We start from the raw sequence: 20806 nt of genomic DNA on the forward strand, positions 1-20806 counted from the left end.
TAGCTCTCACTCAGTTTGGAGCTATTAAACTTCAGTTTCTATGCCATGGGAAAAAATGCTTGCTGTGAGGAATTTCTGGAGGTAACAAGGGCTAAAATTCTATGTGATGAAGGTTTCTAGCTTTTAAACCAGTCAGGACTGACTCCTTGCTCATGTTTTATGCCATTTATTACAGTGTTTTTTGGTTTGAGGCTTTGTGTTTTTTGGGGTTTTTTTTTTTTTTCCATTATAGCTAGATACTATTATGTGAACAAGGACTGGAAGAAAAGTATTTGTTGTGCTGAGTTATTCATACTAGCAAATTTCATTGTAACAAGGTCAATAAAACACTAACCTTGGCTAAGATGTGTTTTTTTTTTTTTTTTTTTTTTGCGTACATGGGCCTCTCCCGTTGTGGAGCACAGGCTCAGCGGCCATGGCTCACGGGCCCAGCCGCTCCGCGGCATGTGGGATCTTCCCGGACCGGGGCATGAGCCCATGTCCCCTGCATCGGCAGGCGGACTCTCAACCACTGCGCCACCGGGGAAGCCCTAAGATGTGTTTTTGTTAGAATATAAAGTTCAGTGTAACAGAATAGGACCTGTTTCTATAATTTATAGATGACAACACTGTACAGTCTTTATGTTTAAAACACAGGCACTACCTATATGATTCACACACGAAGGACAGATTCTTACAAATTTTGGTTCTTTATTACATTTTACACTTATACGTAACATGAATGCCTATGTTGGGTTTTTCCTAATGTGTTTGCAACCTGCAGTCTTAGCTTGCTGTCTACTGCCCATGTTATCACTGGGGTTAAATGTTGAGTTTCGTGATGGGCCTGAGCATTTAATTAAAATTAATCACTTTTGAAAGATTAATAACTGTTCCTTCTCTTGGATACAGGAATGGCGATCGATAAAAATGGATTAATCTACTTTGTTGATGGAACCATGATCAGAAAAGTTGATCAGAATGGAATCATATCAACTCTCCTAGGCTCTAACGATCTGACTTCAGCCAGACCTTTAACTTGTGACACGAGCATGCACATCAGCCAGGTAGTGAAAACATTACGCCCAATTGTCTGTTTTTCTTCTAAGTGACTTGATTTCCTGTGTCAGTACGCTATGGTGACACTGTGTTAAACCGCGCGTGGCATGGGCATCAGTCGTTGTGGTAGAGCCGCTCCACTAGAATGTGTCTCAGGAGCTAATAATGAAAAGTTATCTTCTTCTCCAGCTCTGCACTTGAAGAATTCAGTGAGATACAGAACAGTTATCACTAAGAAGTGCTAATCATTTGTAGTAAAATACCAGTAAGGTAGCAGCACGCAGGTATTCCAAAAAGAACAAAACAGCTTAAATCTCTAATCTGTTGATTGCCTGAGGTCCTTAAGTAGTAGAGAGAACCCACTAGGGTTAGTCCTCAGGGACTTATGTTTAGAATCAGAAACTTTACTATTGGCCTGATTAAAAACACAAGGGAACAGTAATGTATTCATAACCTAGAAAGCCCCGCACTGGGTGACTGTTACTGCTAAAAAGAACAAGTATGTTCACATCTCATTGATATGTGTTAACTCACTACTTATGATTCATTTGCTATTTGGCTAGAACTTGCAAATCTTTCAATGAGCTGCATTTTTAAATAAAATTTTATTTCCTACATTTGTCTCCACTCAAAACCTTTTAAGTTTATTTCACTGTATCTATTTTAAAAACAATTTTTAAACAGTTTACCAAATCAGTGGTAATTTCCCCAGATTTCCCCAGTGAATTTCTAATTTACTCTTCTGGCAAATTAACAGCAGCTCAGTAACTGAGTAACCAGACCATTTCTTTTTTATGAAGGTGCGTCTGGAATGGCCCACTGACCTAGCCATTAACCCTATGGATAACTCCATTTATGTCCTGGATAATAACGTAGTTTTACAGATCACTGAAAATCGTCAAGTGCGCATTGCTGCTGGGCGGCCCATGCATTGCCAGGTGCCAGGAGTGGAATATTCTGTGGGCAGGCACGCAGTTCAGACGACCCTGGAGTCGGCTACTGCCATTGCTGTGTCCTACAGTGGGGTCCTGTACATCACTGAAACCGACGAAAAGAAAATTAACCGGATAAGGCAAGTCACCACAGATGGGGAGATCTCCCTGGTTGCTGGGATACCGTCAGAGTGTGACTGCAAAAACGATGCCAATTGTGACTGCTACCAGAGCGGAGATGGCTATGCCAAAGATGCCAAACTGAGCGCTCCGTCCTCCCTTGCCGCCTCTCCGGATGGTACCCTGTACATTGCAGACCTAGGAAACATTCGGATCCGGGCTGTGTCAAAGAACAAGCCTTTACTTAACTCTATGAACTTCTATGAAGTTGCCTCTCCAACTGATCAAGAACTCTATATCTTTGACGTCAATGGCACTCACCAGTATACTGTGAGTTTAGTCACTGGCGATTATCTGTACAATTTTAGCTACAGCAATGACAATGATATTACTGCTGTGACCGACAGTAACGGCAATACCCTTAGGATTAGACGGGACCCAAATCGGATGCCAGTTCGAGTGGTGTCTCCTGATAACCAAGTGATATGGTTGACCATAGGAACAAATGGATGTTTGAAAAGCATGACCGCTCAAGGACTGGAATTAGTTTTGTTTACTTACCATGGCAACAGCGGCCTTTTAGCCACTAAAAGCGATGAAACTGGATGGACAACATTTTTTGAGTAAGTAAATCAAAATTCTACTCTGATTATAAAATACTGTGATATAATAATGTAATCTAAAATAATAACAGTATAATCCTTTTTCTGTTTATTTGTTCGTTTTTATTGACGTATAGTTGGTTTACAATGTTGTGTTAGTTTCAGGTGTACAGCAAAATGATTCAGTTATACATATATATATATATTTATTTTTCAGGTTCTTTTCCATTATAAGTTATTACAAGATATCAAATATAGTTCCCTGTGCTATACAGTAGGTCCTTGTTGTTTATTTTATGTACAGTAGTGTGGATAATGATAGTACAATCTTAAGGGCAAGTTGGATTCAGCTTTTTGGGGGGCCTGGAGCTTCTGTAATTTGGGGATCCCTCTTTCTGAAAAAAAAAAAAAAAAGACAAAATTAGACTCAGGGCCTTGGAAGGGACCCAGGCAGGTGGGGAGCCCTGAAGCTTAAGTTTCATTACCATCGAGGTCAATCTACCTCTGCTTAAAGATTAATTTAATATTTTACTTCATACAGACCTAATATATTAGTAGCAAACTTTTGGGGAAACATACTGCAGCCTTGGCTTTAGGCAAAAGCTTTTGGGGTTTATATTTGCCCATGTGCTAAAGCTGACTGTTTTGGGAGCTGTCACTGAAGGGAAACTTTAACAACATTTACAATGAACCTGGCTGAACCCATCAGCACCACAGATAGAAGGGCTTCACTTTTTATCATCAGTGATTGGAGAATCTAAACTCCACCTATAAGGACCTTACCGCTAAATGCAAATGAAATAGCTGGTCACTCTGAAAGCATATGAAAACGTCCAAGGAGCGTCCCGCTGGGGTATTCTACTAAATTTGTGGAGCCGTGGCCCAGGCAACGTGCTCTTTGAACAGTCACATTTTGTGACTGTGTAAAGTCACTTTCCGTACTTGTTCATTCCACTAACATCGCACAAATCATAAGGGGAAATCAGATGTGCAGAGACGGCATGCTGACCAACGCAAAACACTCCTGGAAATGAATATTGAGTTCCTTCGTGGGACGTTCTCGATGAAATGCAGAAGCAAATGTACTTTCTGTAGGAACACAGCTCCAAAATTATGAGAAGAGTCAGTAGAAAAAAATGATCCAATATACAAATATTTTCCATACAACTTTCCTGGAATAGAACTTACACATTAGGCTTAGTTCTCCTGTACCTTGGCTTGCTTTTCTTTTTTTCACAGATTCCCTTTTCATAAAATGAATGTTACCCAGCAGCATGATTTTGTCAGCGGAACAAACCTTTGCAATTGAATTACATTAAAATTCTGTTCTTAGCATTCCTTTTGCTCATTTTAGGATCACAATAGGAAAGGAATAAATTGGAAGTTAATGGCAAGCACTTCCTTTCAAAGTGATAGCAGGCTCTGTTGCCAAAGAGGCGGAAAAAAGAGTACAGTAAAAATGCTCCCATCAGATGAGACTGGGCAGGAGAGCTGCTCTGATTATAAGATCTTCAGGAAATGATGGTGGCATTTGTAGGGTTTCGGTTTAAAAGCAGGGGCGAAAATAGAGAAATAAGGTTTTAGTACAGTCTAGGACTCAAGCTCTGCTCTGTGAGCCATGTTTGAATGTGTTCTTATTTGTTCCCGGGAATTGACAATGCACAGAAGTTCGTCACGTGGGTTCCTACTGACGCATGGACTTCCGCAACACGCATACAGGTTCACTAATGACCTACAATGAGAAATGGATATACTCCACTGGTGGAGTTGATGTGGGATAGTATAAACAAATTTGGGATGTTTACTTTTTTAATATTATGGTACACAAAGAAGACACATTTCTCTAGTACTAAACACTCTCCAAGAATTTCAGACTTAGTGAAGAATCAACATGACTGCTAAGGTAGAGGCTGAGTTGGCAAACCTGTCTTGTGAATGTAATGGGCAAGCACTGTTTGCAAGAATGAAAGTTTTTAATTAATTAAAATAAATCACAATGATATTTGCACTAATACAGACCCATTACACATCATATTTAAAGTATATCTGTTAAGTCTTACATCTAGATAAATTACAATAAAGGCAACTATTCCAAAAAGCATTATTGAAGTATTCCACCAAATATAAACATCATAATTATATACACACACGCATATAAACATGTGTTTGCTATAACTTAAGAATATAGTAGTTTACAGCACTTGAGAAACAGCTTTTCTAATCAAAGAAACAGAAATATTGCTTTCAAAAAAGTGTTTTTGTTAATTTTCCTTTAGATGTCTGCAGCAAAGACATGATTTAAAAATTTCCAAGAGACATTTATGCACTTTGCAAAACAGTGTATTACTGTACAAGACAGGAAAAAAAAATAGAGCATTTAACCTAAGTAATTCAGAATCATCATATCAGAATGACAAATGATCATTTTTTTCTTTCTGTACATTCTTATAATTTAGCTGTGAATGAGCAAGGGTCCACCCTTTCTAAGGGTGAGAAACATTAAAACACGTTCAAAAGTAAGTGCGTAAAGGAGTGTCATCATCAGGCAGCCCCTCCGAAAGCACCCTCTGGATTCTGACAGAGTGGCCCCTTTCTGTCTGTGTAAGTCTGAGATTGTTGATGGACACACTCAACCCCCCACCTCTACTCGTCAGAGCCTTGACAACAACAGTTTCTGCTTATTCTGTGCTGACTCGGATATATGAGACTGGATGTGAAGGTTCTAGAAGAGCCAGAGGGGACTCTGAATCCCTGTCAAGCTTCCTTGGTGTTTGTCGTTACTAGTGAGCTGGCAGACTCCCAGAACCCTAGTACATGTCTGTAATATTTCCCCTCACGTTCTTATAGTACTACATGTCTAATTTAGACCTTTTAAGGGTACTTGGTACTTTCGTAAAGAAGGGATGTGAGAGGTTTGACAATGGTCACAGTTTTACCAAAACCACAAGGAGATTATGGGGGAAAAAAAACACACTTCACAGTTGAAAAACACCTGTTTTCTATGACTTTTGTGACAGTAGTTCCTAGATCTGTTACATGCTGTATCTATCTACGTACAACTACCTTGCAAAGAAAGATTAAACTTTTCAGCCCAAATTCCCATTTGTATGTGTCCAGCTTTCTAGCTAGCCTAGTGTCTAAAAAGCCTTGAGATTAAAGCTTTATCGGATAGAAACAGATGGGAGAAGACCTGGGATCAATAAATTGCCTACCAATAAAAAGTGCAGTCGCTGCAGTTTCTACCAAAGAAATTTTAAAAGAGAATTAGCTGAAATTGTTTACCTTACATGTTTTAATTTCACTTCTTTTTTTCTTAGTGCAAACTTTCATTTACCATCAGCATGTCACAGTCTTGCGACATGTGTGTCACAGAACGTACAGAATGAAATGTGAAAGTATTTTCTAAAATGCAAGGTGTGCCGTTATCTCTGTGGCTCACACGGCTCCTGGGAGCTTGCAGTGCACGTAGAACGCTCCCGATAGCTATTTGTTGAATGAAGGAGTAGAGGAGTTCACCTGTGGTCAGGTGAACGGTTATTTATAGGGAAGAGTCTGATGAAACCTAGAGCTGCCGCCGTTGGGAGAGTATCATGTGAATGTTTGCCTTCTGAAACAGTTCAGACTTTCCGTAGCAAGAGTTAATGCTGAAAATATTAACAGTTCTCATTTTTGTTGTTGATTTTTTGAAATATATTTACCTACTATTACACATTTACTCTCTTTTGCTTTATAAAGTAAGGACTTCCTCAGTTGACCTTGTTATTACAATAATTAACGAAAATTAAAACTTCATACTGGTAGCACTTTCTTCTGAAATGTTGGGATTAAAGAGTTAAAGACAGAAAACATTTCCCATGCAAATACAGTTTAAGTATACTGTTGCCCCTGGTAACAGGAAGAATGACTCTAGGAAAAGGAAACCCGACTCTCAACTTGAGATTCTCATCAGTCACCAACAAAATAGGGTGACTTTCGGGTTCACTGGTAGTTTGCAAAGCACAAGAAACCTTCATTTCAGAAACTAGAGATACCGTCTTGGCACAGCAATTTCTCTCCGTGTTACTTGTGATTTTTGTGTCCCTACTGTGATTTGTTAGGGAAGTGGCCAGTGTTCTTAGACATGCTACAGACGGTGTGATAGGAAGACAGGTGTCAGGTAGTTTATAACTCAGCTCTGAAATCCCTGAGTTAGATTAATATGTTTCACGAGCGGAATAATTATTTGTTGCTAATTGAATAAGCCATCTTGCCTCAGACCTCCTCTTCCTTTGAGTTGCTGGGCGGTAGAAAGGATGTCCATCTGGCTCTGGTGTCCCCTTGTCTGAGGACCCTGTGATGAGCCTACTTACCCCCTTCACTTAGTATTAGGGAGTATTTTGTGCTGGTCTTCATACCATTTTAAAACAGTTATCACACGTTATAATTCCTTAGCTAGAGTAATTCCAGGGAGACCCAAAAGATCTTACTTGCTAGAAATCTATTATTTAAAAAGTTCATAGCCAGAGCGAAACCTCAGTTCTTCACTTGAATGCACACAAAAGCAAACCCAGTGTATTGAACTGGGCAATTGAGTCAAGTATTTAATGACTAACGGCATTTCACGGTTCTCTGCTTGCTCACCCCGTAAGATACAAACCATGCGGGCACATCTAGAGGCTCTTCTGTCTGCTTAGAGAAGACAGCGTGGAAAAAACACCTCTGAGTTCTGGCTGACGTGTACATGCACACAGCCGGGTCGGTGACAGTTTTCTATCTTGGGACTTGGAATATTTGGGGCTTTATATGCACGGGGCTGACTGTGGTCTTTCGTGAGCTCTATTCAGATTCACGGAGCAAATAAATGAGTTTCAGCTCTTACACATTTACGTAGGTGTATATGGGTCTCCAGCTTCTCATGTGGGTGCTTTACTGTCCCTCATTCAAGCTGAGCAATTTCAGAACGAGCTTCTTAACCATTTCTTTATAATGAACGTAACCCCGAGCCCACGACAGATCCACAGCTGCCACTGACATCAGTTCCGATCGTCTGGGAGAAGATGGAAAAGGGCATCTCAGAGAAGGAGAGAGAGGCAGCGTAAGGCGTAACTGGGCTTCAGATCCAGAGCAGTGAGCAAAAAGCGCAGGTAACCTGGGAGAACTCAGTGATGGTTATTCCCGGTCGGGAAAGATGCGTCCGGTCCCCTTGACACTGAATCATGTCTAAATAGCTGGACATCTGTGCCAGGCTGTGTTCTCTTGATGTGTGTGTGTGACTATAATAGCTCATGATGTTAGAAAAATCACAGAGGCATCTTCCATGGGACAAAACTGAGAAGATAACCTTTCCCTTGGTAGGTATCTGACATCAAACCCTAAAAATTCAAACGCTGAAACCACGTTTCATTGCTATTTCTGCCCAAAATTGCATTAAAAACAAAGCAACCCATTTTACAAATACATTTCTAAAACTGGTGCCCAATTCCTCTCCTTTATTTTCCTTTTTCTCTTTCTTTCCTCATGGAAGAAAAAATTTGCTGCATTAAGGATGATTTTAAGAGATTTTATCAGCAGATCACTTAAATTCATGGGAAAATGCTGTGGTTGATTTCCATTTTTGCTGTTTTGTTTGTTTAATAATTTTGCTTTAAGTTTGTAACCAGAATGTATAGTCCCAGGGACATCAGTAAAAAAAAGTGTGTAGCCAATTGAATAATTGTACATTTTTGTACATTTCAAACACTAACCTGAACGCTACTAAGGCAATGCTTTTACTAATGCTTGATTTAATCCAATTTTCTTCTGCAATCTAGTTTTAAGTTAGATGACCTGATAGCATCATATCTGGGTGTGTCAGCAACTTCCCTTACACAGTGATTATCAGATGATTTACTTACTCTAAGACCAAGTTATATACAACAGCCATTTTAAAGGGTTGTCTGATAACAGGGCAAGAAATCTACACGGTGACAACCGGCGAAAGGGAACTTTATTATTTTATAATCACAGAACTGAAGATGGACAGTTGGGTATTTTCCAGAGACTGTCCGGCATCTCTGACTGATTCCTATGATATCAAAATAAAAGCAACCTCAGCATCCCTCCCTCCAGGCTACCCTAACTGCTAGACTCCCAGAAGAAGCCCCTTGCCTGTGTTCCAGGATCCTGGCTTCAGGGTATCTTGAGGTGTCAAAGCACAGCTAACATGGACTCTGTTCTCTTCTGGACTCCATCCCAGGTCTGGGGGAGATGACCTAGGAAGGAGATAAGATGATTGGGGAAACCATCATCCCTGATTCCTCATAGCATCCCTCCCATCCCTCCCTAGTTTCTTCCATATAACAAAGTGAATCAGCTGTACATGTACATACGTCCCCATATGCCCTCCCTCCTGCGTCTCCCTCCCACCCTCCCTATCCCACCCCTCCAGGCGGTCACAAAGCACGGAGCTGATCTCCCTGTGCTATGCGGCTGCTTCCCACTAGCTATCTGTTTTACGTTTGGTAGTGTATATATGTCCATGCCACTCTCTCGCTTTGTCCCAGCTTCTCCCTCCCTGCCGTGTCCTCAAGTCCATTCTCTCCATCTGCGTCTTTATTCCTGTCCTGCCCCTAGGTTCATGAGAACCATTTTTTATTTTTAGATTCCATATATAATCTGAGGTTCTTAAAGTGAGACCCCCTAAAGGTACGAAGCAAGGTGAGCAAGCCGAGGCGGGGTGTCCAGGCCAGAGGAGAGCATTTCCTTGGGAGGCAGAGCGTGGTAGGTTTTAGAAAGAATGTGCAGCTCAGAATGACAAGAGCGTAGAGCGTGTGTGAAGCAGGAAAAAGGAAGTGGGTGGAGATCACAGTTTCGGTCAAGCAGGGCTTAACCTGACCACCTGGTGATCCTGGGTGGACAGGCTTCCCTTCATGGGAGATTACCAGGAAGGCAACGTGGTCCATCTGGGGACAATATAAGGATGGACTGAATGTAGCAAAGTAGGAGGCTGAGAAAGGGGGAGAGAGGAGTTAGGAGACAGTAAATCCAGTTGGGAGGTGAAGGCCTGGCCCACAGACGGGCACTGGAATTACAGAGAAGGGGGCGGTTAGTCATTAGGAGATGAAATGTAACATGGTGACTGAACGCAAGAGGGGAGGGAAAGGAAAATCTGCTGACCTAGCGGCCAAGTGGGCAGGAAATACAGGGAGGACGCAGGTTGGTAGAAGCAGATGAGCTCTGGTTTGGAAACTATGGCTTTGAGGGGACCGTAGTCCATTCCAGCCCAGCATGTGTTCGGAAACAGCCAGTGAGAACTCAGGGCAAGTCAGTTCTAGAGACATGGGCAAGGGGCCCATGGAAAGAGCTGAGCCCCAAGTGTGAATGAGATCTAGCTCGGGGGAAACGTGTGAATATATGAATTTACAGACTAGGGTTTCCTATGGCTCAACAACGGAGACAGTACGAGTGTTCACACTGCAGGGTCGCCTTTTCTGCTACTGGACGCCATCCCCCCGATTACTGATGCCATCAGATCTGGGCCTCGCCTTGTGTGTTACCTCCCCTTCTGTATTTGTCCCCTCTTTGCTCCCTCATGTTCCTTGACTGCCTACGTCTGACCATCCCTCTGCTTTCCCTCCATCCTCACACTTTCCACGATATCCACTTTCTCTCATAAAGCTTGTGAACAGACAGCATTTTAGTCTAAGTGTTATTCATCTTAGATTCCCAGTCTACCCACTACATCTATTGTTTTTCCTCTCAGTCCCTCCTTATTTCCAAATCATTGACGTCCCATTCGTTCCTTGATGCCTCTTTCTCTCTGCTCTCTATTTGCCGTCTTTTCTGAGAAGCAGCGTAAGCTGATTGGGAAAAGGCATTCGGTGTGGAAACTGAGAACCTGGGCTCCAGCCTGACTTTGTCACTTACTCCACCTGTGGGTCCGCGCGAGGCACGGCGCCCCTCTAAAATTCTGTGCCCTCACCTGCGAAATGCAAGGCTTCTTAGTAATTAAAAATTCTTGCCTGCTCTAAGAAAATGTGGGATTCTGCCATTTCTCCCCAACTTTTCCTAGGTCCCTGTCAAGGCTGATTCCAAAAGAAACAACATTTAAGAAGTTACCAGATTTCTTTTGCTAAAATAGTGTGGCGTTTCAGCCAAACCTGGTATCTATTATGCCGCTGGTAGTCATAGCAATTTACAATAATAAAATTTCTCTTTCCAAATGGGCTTCATACTTTTATTTTAACCTTTCCAGCTTTACCATAAGTCTTTCAAATCCACCTTGTCCTCACTCACTGCACAGCCATTTCCTGGGTGGGTCTCAGTAAGTGTCCAGGATACAAAGAGGAGAGCTCCGGAGAAGGATGGGTTTGTCCCCTGAGCGCTCCCGGGCCCCATGGAATCAATCAGGGAGGACGAGGGCATGCACAGTTCTGTCTGACAGATTCTTTGGAACAAAAATTTCCCTGACATCCCCTCTCCAGCAAGTCTACATTTCAAGGCCTGGCCAAGACCTGTTATCTAAACAAATAAGACGTGTCCCACTCGTTTCAACCTTCCGTAGTCAATAAACATTTTCTAAATGGTTTGAATAAGATCCTGTCTTAATGAGGGCTCACCCACAAGCTCACCCACATTCTGGAATGTCCTGACTCGGATCCCTTTGTCTCAGGCCTGTGAATTTCAGGGCTGCTCATTATCACTTCATCAGCTCTCCCTGATATGGTGATGACCACGGAAGGAAAGAGGCACTGGGCCACTTTTCTTGAATTCGATCTTTGAAAAATATCGAAAATAATGAAAAATGTCCTATCCACGACCATCTGTCACTAGGCTCGATGTTCAAAGTAAGGGTGGGACCAGAGGTGAGAAAGCAAAGATCTGCCTTTGTCTGTGGTCTTCTGAACTCATGTTGTCTGGGTGTCTGTGGTCTTCTGAACTCGTGTTATCTGGGTGTCTGTGGTCTTCTGAACTCGTGTTGTCTGGGTGTCTGTGGTCTTCTGAACTCGTGTTGTCTGGGTGTCTGTGCTCTTCTGAACTCACGTTATCTGGGTGTCTGTGGTCTTCTGAACTCACGTTGTCTGGGTGTCTGTAGTCTTCTGAACTCACGTTGTCTGGGTGTCTGTGGTCTTCTGAACTCATGTTGTCTGGGTGTCTGTGGTCTTCTGAACTCATGTTATCTGAGTGTCTGTGGTCTTCTGAACTCGTGTTGTCTGGGTGTCTGTGCTCTTCTGAACGCGTGTTGTCTGGGTGTTGCCAAACAGGATAGTGGCTTGACTGTAGGCCGCTGCCCTTTCCGGGTTTATGAAGCAAAGCAATGGCCAGAATTTTGCCCCATCGCAAGACCTCTGAATAAAATGCGACAGCAGCAGAGAAATGTGTGTGTTAACCCCTCTTTCCGCTCCCACCCTTGCAGTTCCACCCGTTCTCATCAGGATCCTCTTAGCCCTGGACACAAACATCATGTAAAATAATGCCTTCTATTGTCTTTCTTATTTTGCATCTTCCCCGTTAGTTTTGGTAATGTGTAGGTAGCAGACAGCTAAGTACCAGATGAACCAATGATTTAAGAGTTGGTTGATGGCTCTACTTCCCTTGATGATGGAAGCATTTTGCATTTTCTCTTCAGAACCTGATTTTTTGAGGATTTCTAACTGACAACATTGCTCCTGAATTCAAAGAAATTATGATTTGCCTGTGAGATCGCTGTTAAAATATACAAACCTCAGTTTCGTTCCCAGAATGCTTACACGTAAATTCTTTTGATAAGAGTGTTACAAATTGCATTGTTGCTGTTAGGGTTCCAGACAGTCCACCGCGAGAAGCTTAAGTCGGGTTCTGTTCTGGTTTTGCCGTTTGCGCACGTCCTTCACCAGGCCTGCAGACTCAGGAGCGCTTTGTGCATATGTTTGTGTTATGATGAGGTTGGTAATTTTGTTCTGCTTTACCACAGTGACAGATAAGAAGCTATTACGGGTTAGCACTGTGAAAAAAGTATTGCCATACAGATGGCAAGGTTGGGGGGGGGATTTTGTTTGGGGGTTTTTTTTTTTTTGGTTTTGCAGGCTGTTAAACAGTGAAAGGACATTGGATTAAAGGAACTCTGATAGATGGGAGAAAAGATTCTCCCTCTGTGTCGGGGGGACAGTGGGGGAAAGACAGGTTGATTACGTCTTTCCTGGGAATCCTTACTGGGACTCAAGTCTAAAAGCACACGGTTGCAGCCCCACTCAGCAGCTTATTCCGGGTGGCCCTGGGGAAGACGCGGAAGAGCCAGCCACGACTGGCTCCCATCCAGACCAACACCTCCTGGTGTCTCAGCTTCTCAAGACAGGCCGATCTGGACTAGAGAAACCAGTCAGAGGTGACACATGCGTTTAGCTGGCTGGTGTCCATTCCTCTACAGGTGAGGAGAATAAAGGTCTGGGAGAGGAGCATCGCCAACATTTTAGGAGTAAATACACACATTTGTCTCACCTTTGAGACCAGTTCAGCGTCGGGCTGAATCTCAAGGCAAGGGGGACGGGGCAGCCCACTCAAAAGAGCCGCCCCTCTCAGGGCGACGGCTGCCTCTCCGCTGGTTTGCTTTCTTCTCTGAAGCCCTGCTCTCATGGACACAGATTTTTCTCAAAAACAGAAGGTAATTTTAGAAATGAAACATTTGATTAAAGAAGCCATGGGACTTCCCTGGCGGTCCAGCGGTTAAGACTCAGCGCTTCCACCGCAGGGGGCTCGGGTTCGATCCCTGGTCGGGGAACTAAGATCCCGCAGGGCGCGCGGAGAGGCCAAAAAAAAAAAAAGAAGAAGCCGTGTTATGGGGAAGCACTGAAGACAACAGATAATCCTGTTGAGTTTTAAAGAAAACTTGTTACCTTTGTTGAATGATGTTAGTTGACTCTGCTGTAATGTATCAACTGAATTGAATGTTTGCTTTTGAACAAGACTTTTTCTGGGTAAGAGTTAAAAGGCTTAGAACAAGCTAACAGACAACAGAAATAAGTATATCAGATTTTTTAATGCAACAAACTACATGTTAATTGTTACCTTATTCTTTTTATCTTTAGTAGACACTTTTAAAAGTGTCTAACTCACCAACACGTGGTGTATAAGGAAGACAGGACTCTAATAAATTAGTTTTGTTCTGATGTTTTAGACCACTTGCCAAAAAAAAAAGTTTTCAAGAACTTTGTTTCTACCTGAATACATTTGCGGTATCAATAGTCTATTGACCTTGGTTGGTGACAGTCTCAGTCAGTGTTTCTCTCCGTTGAGGAACCACTAGAAGATGTTTAAGCAGAGAAGCGTGGTACTCGGGGCGGCTTCGGAAGATGGATTTGGTAGCCGTGAGTATGGGGAGAGGCGACAAGACCAGCTTTTGAAATCTAGGGTGGCTGTGGGAGTGGGAAGATATGTGAGAGACATTGTGAAGGAAAAGTAAAGAGTTGGGAACTTCTGTCTGTAAAGGGAAGCGAGAGAGAAAATTTCACGTCAGAACGGAATCAGCGTCTTCAACTGAGAAGGTCTGAGGCTCTGGCTTTCCGGGGCATTTGTCGATAATCCCGCTGTTTAGGAAACGTAAAAAGAGATTTAAAAATATACCACAAAGGGTAAAACAGCAAGTCTAGGCAAAAAAACGCAAAATCAAAATTAAAGACGAACAAACAGAGAAACATCAGTGAAGAGCATCGCAAAGGTCGTGGGGAGCCTGAGGGATTTGCCTTTTCCAGCAAAAGGGGCCTTTGTCAAGAGGGGTCAACCGGGAGTAAAGAAGAATGTTTTGTGCGATGAACTTGAAGCCGTGCGGCTGCGACCGGATGAGTGGAAAGGGGGGCATCAAGTTGATGTTCTAGTCAGATTCCCTGGAGCCTATCGCACTGTAAATTCAAGAAGCTCATAAAAGAAAACCATGTCTCAGATCTACAAGCTGGGCAGGCCTGGTTCACCAGCGAGGCCAAGCAGCCTTCCGTAGAGCCGCGAAGCTGCGCGGAAGCAGAGTATGTCCAGAGGCGTGTGTTTGATGGGAAGGCCCCTGTTAGCACCCGGGATCAAAGCTTTTCAGAGGACAGGCGAACATCGGCTGCTGCGTTGTTTTTCTGCTTTTGCCAGAGAAGGGATCGCCTGCCACGTCTGAAAGGCATCTTGGCCCCTTGTTCTCTCTCCCTCCCTTATCCGGCATCCCCTGGCAATTCTAATGGCTGCCATCCATCTTGTTGCGTTTCTGTTGTCATAGATGCGAATCTGTGCAGAAGTTTTCACAGATCCACAGGGAAATGGAAAAAATAAATAATGATGGGGAGGACATTTTCATAAAGCTTTACTGGTCCTTGTCAAGAAACTTCACCCTGAAGTTAGGTCCTTTCTATCTGTGGCATGAGTAATGGCCTTTCTTTATGAAATGATGCTAGTTAGAGGTGAGGAGTTTTTATTTAAAAACTCTCTGTTGGGCCCCAATTTTATTTTTTGTACTGGTTTGTGAAATCGGCAACTCAGGGAAGGATTCCCCGCTTGACGTGTCGCCCCGCCCCTGGGCTCCTTTACACCGAATTAAAGCCTTGCTTCCCTTTAAAACCTTCGTCACAGTCCCCAGTGATGAGCCTCCCTCTACCATATCAGGGACCCTACGCGGACCCTCCGCTTCAGTGGGCTCTTCTGCTCCCTGACCTCACAGCCCGTCCGTCCTCAGTCCTCTGCACCCTCTCCCTGGCTGTCTTCCTGGCTGGAATGTGTCCTGTGCCTTCCTTACTCACCTGTACAAATCCGCATCGATTTCAAGGCCCAGCTTAGGTCCCCACCTTGACGTGGCCCTTCCCTGCTCTGCTCCAGCACGATCGCTCCATCACCTGCCCTCAGAGGGTGGGGGACTCTGGACCACCAGACTTCTGATGCTCTGTGTACCCACGATCCCCTCGCACCGTGACTAGCCCACAAAGCTCATTCAGAAACTGGTAGGTGACTGGCGGGGTAGACGCTCTGAAGGCCCTTCCGAAATAGCAGCTTTCCTGGCCGGCCCTGTGCGAGCCCTTCAGCCCTTTTAGTGCCTTAACGTAGATGCAGCCACTCGTCTGAAGGCACAAATTGAGGACTTCCAGGGCTAAACTGTGAAACTGGGCCACTAAGATGCCAGCTTAACCCTCTGTCATTCTAACTGCACTGCCTACAAAGGCTGCTCGTACTTTTATTTTCCAAAGAGCCAAAGGCCAGTAGGTTAGCGTCTGAATGCGCAGCATCCGATGCTCTACGGCCATGCGCTCAGCATCCTGTGGCAGGAAATGCCTGCCCAGCAGGGCAGGGAGCGTGGGGTGGGCCAGTGAGAGAGCAGAGGCAGCGGTTGGAGAGGTGCTTTCTGCAGGGGAAAGGCGACAGACCTGCTTTAGGTTGGACGGGGCTAGAAAACGTAAACCAGCAAAGGGGTCGATAAAGGGCAGGTGAGTGACAGCAGCAAGAATGAATCAGCAGAGTGCTGGCAGGTGGCACCACCTGTATAAAGCTACCGTCCTCCACTTCAAGTCAAGCCCTGTGATTTACAGAAGGGCTAAGGGACCTGGGTCCAGTGCATGAAAGTTCCATTTATGGCCCCATCGTGAGATGCAAAGAGAGCCAGATCAAATCACCTGACCACATCATATTTTCGTTTTTCCACCTGTAAAATGGGAAGGGGGTGGGGGCATAGTGCAGCACTGAACTGCCTTTTACGTAGGAGCATTCCAAAGGATGTTAATTTATTTTTTCAATTTTTCTACAGCTTCTTTTTTTTTCTTCCAGTGTTATTGAGATATAATGGACAGACAGCACTGTGTAAGTTTAAGGTGTACAGCGTAGTGATGGGACTTCCATACATCACGAAAGGATTATCACAATAAGTTTAGTGAACGTCTATCATCTCCTATAGATACAACATTAAAGAACGAGAAAATACACATTTTTTGCTTGTGATGAGAACTCTTGGGATTTTTCTCTCTTTACAACTTTTATATATAACTGACAGCAGTGTTAATTCTATTTATCACGTTGTACATTACATCCCTAGTACTTACTTATCTTAGGGTGTTCATTTCTTTAAAACACAATAGCTTATTTTTCATCGTATCCTATGAGAAATGTAACGCGCTGCAAGAATTATGTCCAGGTTAAGATTGCACTTTAAGCTGGTTTGGTCAGTAATTCTGTAACTCTGCTTTGCTGCATAAATAAACCTATGCTTGTTTGTTTCAAGAGTAATAATTTCTTCAAAAAAGCAGTTTTGGTTTCTTTCACTGATGCCTTAATCTGCTGGGGGCATTTGGGTTGCTGGAGAGGGAAGGGAGTCTGCTCTTTCACTTCAGCTCTGCCTTTTATGGGTCCAAACAATGATTACACTCAACGGCGCATTTTCTCTCTCTCTCTCTCTCTCTCTCTTTCTCTCTTTCTCCATCCTCCATCCGTCGCCCGCCTCTTTCTCCTGAGTGCCCGTTTCTGCCGCTGGCGAAGCAGCAGGGCGAGTTGTCAGATCAAGTCAGGCAAGCCCACGATCTGAGTGATGCTGTCCCCACTGAAGTAACGGGCCCTGAACAGACATCCGTCTCCTTCCTCCCTTCTGCCTTCCTAGCTCCGCCATGACATTGACCTTCTAGAGTCTGCTCCTAATTCCTATAACCACATTTTTCAAAGCTAATTTTTACAATCTAGAAGCCCTCTCTCCTTTTATTCCAAAGTATCATTTAAGTCCTTTTTTCTACCCCTTATTCCCTTGTTGCCCCATGTTTACACCCGTTATTAGGGTCCTCTTCACTGTTTTTCCTCCTCTGGTAGCTTCTGTCTTTCGCTAATAAGACTCTCTCTCTCCTAGTTCTGCACCTGGGCTTATTTTAAGTAGGGCGTGGCTCAGGTCTCCATTTCACTTAGACCTTTTATTGATGAAGCAGCCTTAGTATTAATATGAAATCCAATCTTAAGTATATTTTTTGTCCCAAGGAAGTCCCTGATTTTTCATCCAGAATTTACATTTTTTTCCCTTTCTTCAAACCACCTTGTCATTTTTGAAATTTTCTCTGGTGCTGCCACCAATAGAAAAGTCACCCCCAAAATCAATTTTTTAGTAAAATGTTGTATCTGTAATGCATATTTATGATAATAAGATAGCTTTTTAAATATATCCTAACACTTAAATTATAGGTGCCTCTTATATTTATATGCTGAAAAAAAGTGAAGGTATCATCATAAAAAGGCAAATAGTCATTAAATGTCAGGAAATATTACATCTCATTTCAGTAAACATGATAAATCATCATTCAAGATATCACCCACTCCTACAACATGAGTATAGACAAGACAGATTATCTCCACCCCGCCAACATTAAGTCCCAATTTACCATTATAAAGTAGGTCAATCACTGAGAAATAAAGTCTTTAGAAAAGGCCTTATTACATTAATTTGTTGAGGATGTCTCAGGATACCAAAGGAATATCTTTACATATGCAAATGCTTACATGCATGTACATATACTGCTTTACAACATTATATATATATTTTTCCATATTGCACCGCCATAGAGGGCATAAGTTAGTAAAACTTTCAAAAAGGATATAACAGTGAATTAAATCTACTTTATAGAAAATATGGAGGAATACTAAGAAATTTAATATCAGCAAACATGTTCCCTTTGAAACAGCAAATTAGATGTGCAGGAGGAATGTGGTCACACTTGAGAGAATGACGTGCTGGGGAGGGGAGCTGCTCTGTTTACTCTTGCCCTCGCAGGTGAGGCTTCTCTGTGTTCAACAGGCTTCCGATCACTTCAAAGCATGTTTGAAGTCCTCACTGCACAGCTCATGCACAAAGACAAATATTCTTCCAAATGTGTGCAGCTACTGTTGCTGCAGACGCTCTCATGAGTAAGAAGAACTTGCAGTTTCCTATTTAATGCCGAGTTCATGCCTCTTTTATTCAGCTATGACAGTGAAGGTCGTCTGACAAACGTGACGTTTCCAACCGGAGTGGTCACAAACCTCCATGGAGACATGGACAAGGCTATCACAGTGGACCTTGAGTCATCCAGCCGAGAAGAAGGTGTCAGCATCACTTCAAACCTGTCCTCCATCGACTCATTCTACACCGTGGTTCAAGGTAAACACGAAAGCAGAGCTTTCAATGGCCCAGTTTAAAATACTGCTGGTGGGGCTTCCCTGGCGGTTCAGTGGTTAAGACTTCACCTTCCAATGTAGGGGGTGCGGGTTCGATCCCTGGTCAGGGAGCTAAGATCCCACATGCCTTGGGGCCATAAAACCAAAACGTAAAACAGAAGCAATATTGTAACAAGTTCAATAAAGACTTTAAAAATAGTCCACACCAAAAAAAAAAACTCTTTAAAAAATAAAATACCACTGGCAGCCGGGTAGAAAGTGGCAACCCGCATTTTAAAAGATGAACCAGGAAAGAGAAGGTGGAAATATAAACCCCTAGAGATATCGATGGGATGGTCTAATGTCTACGTGTAGTGTTTATTTAGTGATATATACGTATATAAAATCACGTAACATCTAAAACAATCTGTTAACCTAGAAATGACGGTTTTTTTCTTTCCCATTTAATAAAACACGTTAATTCCCGCTCTTCACTTGCATCTAAAGGCCCTTTGGCATCATCATCACTGCCGTGGAAGGCCAGCAGGCCGAGCTTTACCGAATCCGTGCACGATGCAGCATTTGAATCGCGTCTCATGCCATCACTGGGGGTTGTGTGCCCATATGTGTAATAGCTCAACTTTCCGTTTTTTCATTCAGTCTGTAGGTATATATGTCCAATAACTCCATGATGGACCCCTCCCACCGTATTCCTTTTTGATGTAATCTTGAAAAGGCCTGTTTACAATGACAATTGCAACTGTGAGGTCATTGCTCTAAGACTCATTGCTAAGTCTGAGTTAAGCTTCTCTGACTCTTTTTTTTTTTTACCAATTCTGTCAGGTAATCTCTCTCTACAGTCATCTAAAATCAGTATTGCTTGAATTCATTGCTTCCCCAAATGGTCCTGTATTATTCAAAATTTTTAACTTGAGGCAATAGCCTACAGTATGAGAGGGTGTTTTGTACAAAATATGACTTCCTTTTTTTTTTTTTTAATTTATTTGTTTTTGGCTGCATTGGGTCTTCGTTGCTGTGCGTGGGCTTTCTCTAGTTGTGGTGAGCGGGGGCTACTCTTCGTTGCGGTGCACGGGCTTCTCATTGCGATGGCTTCCCTTGTTGCGGAGCACAGGCTCAAGGCACGCGGGCTTCATTAGTTGTGGCACGCGGCTCAGTAGTTGTGGCGCACGGGCTTAGTTGCTCCGTGGCATGTGGGATCTTCCCAGACCAGGGCTCGAACCCGTGTCCCCTCTTAACCACTGCGCCACGAGGGAAGCCCAACTTCCTTTTTTAAAGTCAATTTCAGGGGGAAATATCTCCTTATATTTTTGGTATAGAAGGTACAGATATTAAATCATTTCAAAACATCTTTAACAAAAGATATAGGGATGACTATTGGGAAGATGTCTTCTAAACCCTTGGAGGAGACACACCAGCCTCTGAAAAGAACACATACTTGGTTCTTTGCAAAACGTTTACTGGAGGTCGAACCTTCATTTATTTCATCAGGCAAATAAAGTAGAGAAGGACTTTAAATTCCCCTGAAGTTTGCCTTTAACATTCAGCCAAATCTGTTACAGCATGAGATGCCAGAAATCGAAGTTGTTTTGTTATTTTCTAAAAGGATATCATTAAGTACTTTTCATTCCCTTATAAATGGAGTCCAGTCAATGTTTTAGAAATTCATATCACTTCTAACCCCGCAAGCGATCTGGTGTTTAATGCACACCTACAGTTCGTGTTTTCTGCTGCTTGTTTTCTAGATCAGTTAAGAAACAGCTACCAGGTTGGTTACGACGGCTCCCTTCGAATCCTGTATGCCAGTGGCCTGGATTCGCACTACCAGACAGAGCCACACGTTCTGGCCGGCACAGCTAACCCAACAGTTGCCAAAAGAAACATGACTCTTCCTGGTGAAAACGGTCAGAATTTGGTGGAATGGAGATTCCGAAAAGAGCAAGCCCAAGGCAAAGTCAATGTCTTTGGTCGAAAGCTCAGGGTAAGTCAGTGTCAGAGCGAGGTGACAGCCACCCGGTCCTCCGTGTCATGCTGTGGCCT

At 43.2% G+C, this 20806-nt stretch overlaps 1 protein-coding gene across 11 annotated transcripts in view; it reads left to right on the top strand.

Annotated features, from left to right (window-relative positions):
* TENM3 (teneurin transmembrane protein 3) overlaps positions 1-20806 on the top strand; it is a 316633-nt gene that overhangs the window by 276583 nt on the left and 19244 nt on the right. For all 11 annotated transcript variants that reach the window (XM_067721907.1, XM_067721896.1, XM_067721898.1 and 8 more), the window contains 4 exons: positions 892-1046; positions 1839-2713; positions 18577-18752; positions 20512-20747. In XM_067721907.1, the coding sequence (XP_067578008.1) occupies positions 892-1046; positions 1839-2713; positions 18577-18752; positions 20512-20747 (1442 nt within the window). The remainder of the gene's footprint in view (positions 1-891; positions 1047-1838; positions 2714-18576; positions 18753-20511; positions 20748-20806) is intronic.

The sequence above is a fragment of the Pseudorca crassidens genome, chromosome 21, assembly GCF_039906515.1.
Source record: "Pseudorca crassidens isolate mPseCra1 chromosome 21, mPseCra1.hap1, whole genome shotgun sequence".
Lineage (NCBI taxonomy): Eukaryota > Metazoa > Chordata > Mammalia > Artiodactyla > Delphinidae > Pseudorca > Pseudorca crassidens.